At 49.8% G+C, this 5,629-nt stretch overlaps 1 protein-coding gene across 1 annotated transcript in view; it reads left to right on the top strand.

Moving 5' to 3' along the window:
- The first annotated feature begins 212 nt into the window (after nucleotides 1-212).
- HIF3A (hypoxia inducible factor 3 subunit alpha) overlaps nucleotides 213-5,629 on the top strand; it is a 36,213-nt gene continuing 30,796 nt past the window's right edge. Inside the window, exon 1 of the mRNA XM_026658784.2 lies at nucleotides 213-247. Within this exon, the coding sequence (XP_026514569.1) occupies nucleotides 213-247 (35 nt within the window). The remainder of the gene's footprint in view (nucleotides 248-5,629) is intronic.

Genomic DNA, 5,629 nt, shown 5'->3' with positions numbered 1-5,629 from the left:
TCGGCCAGCGACTCACGAGCCGGAGCCGGGATCCGCCCGCGGCGCAGGGCTGGGATCGGCCGGGGACAGAGCTCAGCCCCCTCTATCCCCCCCAGCAGGGACACACACACACACACACACACACACACACACACACACACACATACAGAGCTGGGCTCACACACCCACGCGGGATCCTCCACAGCCATGCTCCTGGTTTTCTCACGTGCACAATGCTCCTGCCTGGCCCGGCGGCGCAGGACGGAAGGTGAGTGGCGGGGGTCCGGGGCCTTGCACTGGGGGTTCCGGGTGAGGGGCTCCCCGGGACCGGGCCCGCAGGGCAGGGGCGCAGGCTGCGCTGTCTGGACGGGGGGCCCTGGCGTGGCGCAGGAGCCTGGAGCCCGGGGCGGGGGGGGGGCGGCGCAGCCCGGCAGGGAACACCTGCAGAGCGGGCTGGGCAGGAGAGACTCTCCCGGGACCGCAGGGGGATGGGGGTATCCCCACCCCCGGGAAGCCCGCAGGAGTCCTGAGCCGGGCCCCGGGGTTAATCTGGGGGGGAAATGGGAGGAGCCAATGAGGGCGTGGCCAGAGGAGGAGCCAAAGGGGGCGTGGCCAGAGGAGGAGCCAAGGGGAGCGCCTTTTTTATGTTTGCTCCCCCTACACTTAGAAGCTGGCTACGCCACTGGAAAGGTGGAGGAGTTGCATTGCGTGTAAGAGAGTGGTATGATTGCTCAGAGCTCCAGTATGAAAATGGAGAAAAGCCTGTTGAGAGTCTTTGGGTTAAGTTTAGAGGCGAGAGCAACAAGGGTGATGTCGTGGTGGGCGTGTGCTATAGACCACCGGATCAAGAGGATGAGGTAGACGAGGCTTTCTTCGGACAACTAACTGAAGTTTCCAGATCACAGGCCCTGGTTCTCATGGGGGACTTGGACTTCAATCCCCCTGACATCTGCTGGGAGAGCAATACAGCAGTGCCCAGACAATCCAGGAAGTTTTTGGAGAGTGTTGGGGACAACTTCCTGGTACAAGTGCAGGAGGAACCGACTAGGGGCCGTGCTCCTCTTGACCTGCGGCTTACAAACAGGGAAGAATTGGTAGGGGAAGTAGAAGTGGGTGGCAACCTGGGCAGCAGTGACCATGAGATGGTTGAGTTCAGGATCCTCACAAAAGGAAGAAAGGAGAGCAGCAAAATACGGACCCTGGACTTCAGAAAAGCAGACTTTGACTCCCTTAGGGAACTGATGGGCGGGATCCCCAGCGAGGCTAATATGAGGGGGCAAGGAGTCCAGGAGAGCTGGCTGTATTTTAAAGAAGCCTTATTGAGGGCGCAGGAACAAACCATCCCGATGTGCAGAAAGAATAGCAAACATGGCAGGCGACCAGCTTGGCTTAACAGTGAAATCTTCGGTGAGCTTAAACTCAAAAAGGAAGCTTACAAGAAGTGGAAACGTGGACAGATGACTGGGGAGGAATATAAAAATATTGCTGGAGCATGCAGGGGTGTAATCAGAAAGGCCAAGGCACAATTGGAGTTTCAGCTAGCAAGGGATGTTAAGATAACAAGAAGGGTTTCTACAGGTAAGTTAGCAACAAGAAGGCGGCCAAGGAAAGTGTGGGACCCTTACTCAATGCTTTTTTGCCTCACTCTTCACAGACAAGTTCAGATCCCAGACGCCTGCACTGGGCAACACAGCATGGGGAGGAGGTGAGCAGCCCTCAGTGGTGAAAGAACAGGTTAAGGACTATTTAGAAAAGCTGGACATGCACAAGTCCATGGGTCCAGAGCTAATGCATCCGAGGATGCTGAGGGAGTTGGCTGATGTGATTGCAGAGCCATTGGCCATTATCGTTGAAAATTTGTGGCAATCAGGGGAGGTCCTGGACGATTGGAAAAAGGCAAATATAGTAGAGCCCATCTTTAAAAAAGGGAAGAAGAAGAATCCGGGGAACTACAGACCGGTCAGCCTCACTTCAGTCCCCGGCAAAATCACGGAGCAGGTTCTCAAGGAATCCATTTTGAAGCACTTGGAGGAGAGGAAGGTGATCAGGAACAGTCAGCATGGATTCACCAAGGGCAAGTCATGCCTGACCAACCTGATTGCCTTCTATGATGAGATAACTGGCTCTGTGGGTATGGGGAAAGCAGTGGATGTGATATATCTTGACTTTAGCAAAGCTTTTGATACGGTCTCCCACAGTGTTCTTGCCAGCAAGTTAAAGAAGTATGGATTGGATGAATGGACTATAAAATGGATAGAAAGCTGGCTAGATTGTCAGGCACAACAGGTAGTGATCAACGCTCGATGTCTAGTTGGCAGCCCGTATCAAGCAGAGTGCCCCAGGGGTCGATCCTGGGGCCAGTTTTGTTCAACATCTTTATTAATGATCTGGATGATGGGATGGATTGCACCCTCAGCAAGTTCACAGATGACACTAAGCTGGGGGGAGAGGTAGGTACGCTGGAGGGTAGGGATAGGGTCCAGAGTGACCTAGACAAATTGGAGGATTGGGCCAAAAGAAATCGGATGAGGTTCAACAAGGGCAAGTGCAGAGTCCTGCACTTAGGACGGAAGAATCCCATGTACGGCTACAGGCTGGGGACCGACTGGCTAAGCAGCAGTTCTGCAGAAAAGGACCTGGGGATTATAGTGGATGAGAAGCTGGATATGAGTCAGCAGTGTGTCCTTGTTGCCAAGAAGGCCAATGGCATATTGGGCTGTATTACTAGGAGCATTGCCAGCAGATTGAGGGAAGTGATTATTCCCCTGTATTCGGCACTGGTGAGGCCACACCTGGAGTATTGCGTCCAGTTTTGGTCCCCCCGCTACAGAAGGGATGTGGACAAATTGGAGAGAGTCCAGCAGAGGGCAACGAAAATGATTAAGGGCCTGGGGCACATGATTTACGCAGAGAGGCTGAGGGAACTGGGGTTATTTAGTCTGCAGAAGAGAAGAGTGAGAGGGGATTTGATAGCAGCCTTCAACTACCTGATGGGGGATTCCAAAGAGGATGGAGCTCGGCTGTTCTCAGTGGTGGCAGATGACAGAACAAGGAGCAATGGTCTCAAGTTGCCGTGGGGGAGGTCTAGTTTGGATATTAGGAAACACTATTTCACTATGGGGGTGGTGAAGCACTGGAATGGGTTCCCTAGGGAGATGGTGGAATCTCCATCCTTAGAGGCCCAGCTTGACAAAGCCCTGGCTAGGATGATTTAGTTGGTGTTGGTCCTGCTTTGAGCAGGGGATTGGACTAGATGACCTCCTGAGGTCTCTTCCAACCCTAATCTTCTATGATTCTATGATTCTATGACCTGTCTGGGCAGGGCTGTGGGGTTTGGAACATATGTTAATAGCACCATACAGGGGAATCTTATAACTTCACATACAATATTGCCACACATATTTTACCAGGACAATAATGTTCAGCAGATTATGGGTTTTCAGATGATACCTTACAAGGCATACTTTGCACAAAGATTATTACAATAGTGTGTAGGGTGTGAATACAGGGATGTGTTCTGTCATACTATTGTCTGAACTGATCAAGAGGAACTGACCCCAGAACTAAAAATTAATCTTAACTTAGGTACAAGTTATCATGACTTGATCACATTTATAATATGCATGCACAATAAAGTCCAGATCAGTATTATATACACTTGGTGCTTTCATAGGGCCAGTTTCACAAAGCTGAAAACAATCATGAGCCAAATCAGCTGGGAGGAAGAATTTAATCAGAAAAATGTGAATGATAATTGGGAATAATTTCAGAAGACCTTACTAAATGGCCAAAAAGCCACACTCTAGGAAGAAGGCTGTGATGGTTACAAAACCAACCTGGTTTAGAGGGGAAGTGAAAGCAGCTGTAAAAAATATAACTATAAATAACAAATGGAATAAAAGGGAAGTTGATAATAGTGCATATAAATCAGAAGTTTGAAATTGTAGAAAATTGATAAGGGAAGCCAAGGGACATAAGGCGAACTCTATGGCCAGCAGAGTTAAGGACAATAAGAAGGAGGTTTTTTTAATACATTAGGAACAAAAAGAATCCTGACAATGGTATTGGTCCATTACTAGATCGAAATGGTAGAATTATCAATAATAATGCAGAAAAGGCAGAAGCGTTCAATAAATGTCTTCATTTGGGGAAAAACAGATATAGTCTCATCATATGGCAACGATACCACTCTTTCCATTCCATTAGTAGCTCTTCAGGATGTTAAACAGAAACTACTAAAGTTGGACATTTTAAAATAAACAGGCCCAGATAACTTGCATCCAAGAGCTTTAAAAGAGCGGCCTGAGGAGTTCGCTGGACCGTTAATGGTGATTTTCAATAAGTCTTGGAGCACCAGAGAAATTCCAGAAGACTGGAAGAAAGCTAATGTTGTGCGAAGTGTACATGGGATGACCCGGGGCATTATAGGTCTATCATCCTGACAAACATTGATCCTGAGCAAGATAATGGAGCAGCTGAGGCAGGACTTGATTACGCAAGAATTAAAGGAGGGTGATGTAATTAATGCCAATCAGCTTGGGTTTATGGAAAATAGCTCCTGCCAAACTAATTTGATATCTTTTTTTGATGAGATTACAAGTTTGGTGGATAAAGGTAACAGCCTCGATGTAATATACTCAGACTTCTGTAAGGCGTTTGATGTGGTACCGCCCGGGATTTTGATTTAAAAACTAGAACGATTTAAAGTGACGATGGCAAACATTAAATAGATTACAAACTGGCTATCCGACAGGTCTCAGAATGTAACGGTACGCGGAAAATCAACATCAGGCGGGACTGTTTCCTGTGGGCAGAGGCGTAGCGAGCGCCCTCCGTACCCTCCGACCGGAGGGGGCCCCGCAAGGAAGGGGGCCCCTAAAAGTGGCAAAATAAATACCGCATTCCAGTTTCTGCATTGTAAGGGGCCCCGCCCGGACATATGTTCGGAGGGGGCCACCATTCGGAGGGGGCCACGTTCTTTGTTGCTACGGCCCTGCCAGTGGGGTCCCACAGGGATCGGTTCTTGGCCCGACGCTATTTCACATTTTTATCAGTGACCTGGAAGAAAACATAAAATCCTCACTGGTCAGGTTTGCAGAGGACACAGAAACTGGGGGAGTGGTAAATAAGGAAGAGGACGATTTGGATCACTGGGGAAGCCGGGCACAAGCAAACACTATGTGCTTTAATACAACCACACGTAAACGGGCACCTCTAGGAACAGAGAATGTCGGCTGCACTTACAGGCCGGGACCGTCTCCTGGGAAGCAGCGACTCTGAAAAAGATTTGGTGGGGGAGGGAGGCGGCTAATCAGCTAAGCATGAGCTCCCACTGCCACTCTGTGGCCACAAGGGCTAATGCCATCCTGGGATGTTGTAACCAGATTAGCTGCCACCCTGTGTTCCCCCCCCCCCCCCCCCCGGCAGGGTTGCCCAAGCCCTGCGCTTTCTTCTCCCTTTTCCAGGCCCTTTGGCAGAGACTTGCCCCCTCACTTGGCTCATCCCATCACAACCCACTTCTCGGGGTCTGGGTTGATTCAGAGAAATTAACGTCAGAAGTAAAACTCAAAGCCCACCGCCCCCTTCATCTCCCCAGGGCAGGTCTCTTAGGGTATGTCTACACTACGAGGGTAATTCGATTTTACTTAAA

Source organism: Terrapene carolina, unplaced genomic scaffold, assembly GCF_002925995.2.
Source record: "Terrapene carolina triunguis isolate 2854851 unplaced genomic scaffold, T_m_triunguis-2.0 Scaffold517, whole genome shotgun sequence".
Lineage (NCBI taxonomy): Eukaryota > Metazoa > Chordata > Testudines > Emydidae > Terrapene > Terrapene triunguis.
Note: the sequence above shows the minus strand (reverse complement) of the source record. Positions and strands in the feature narration are given on the sequence as shown.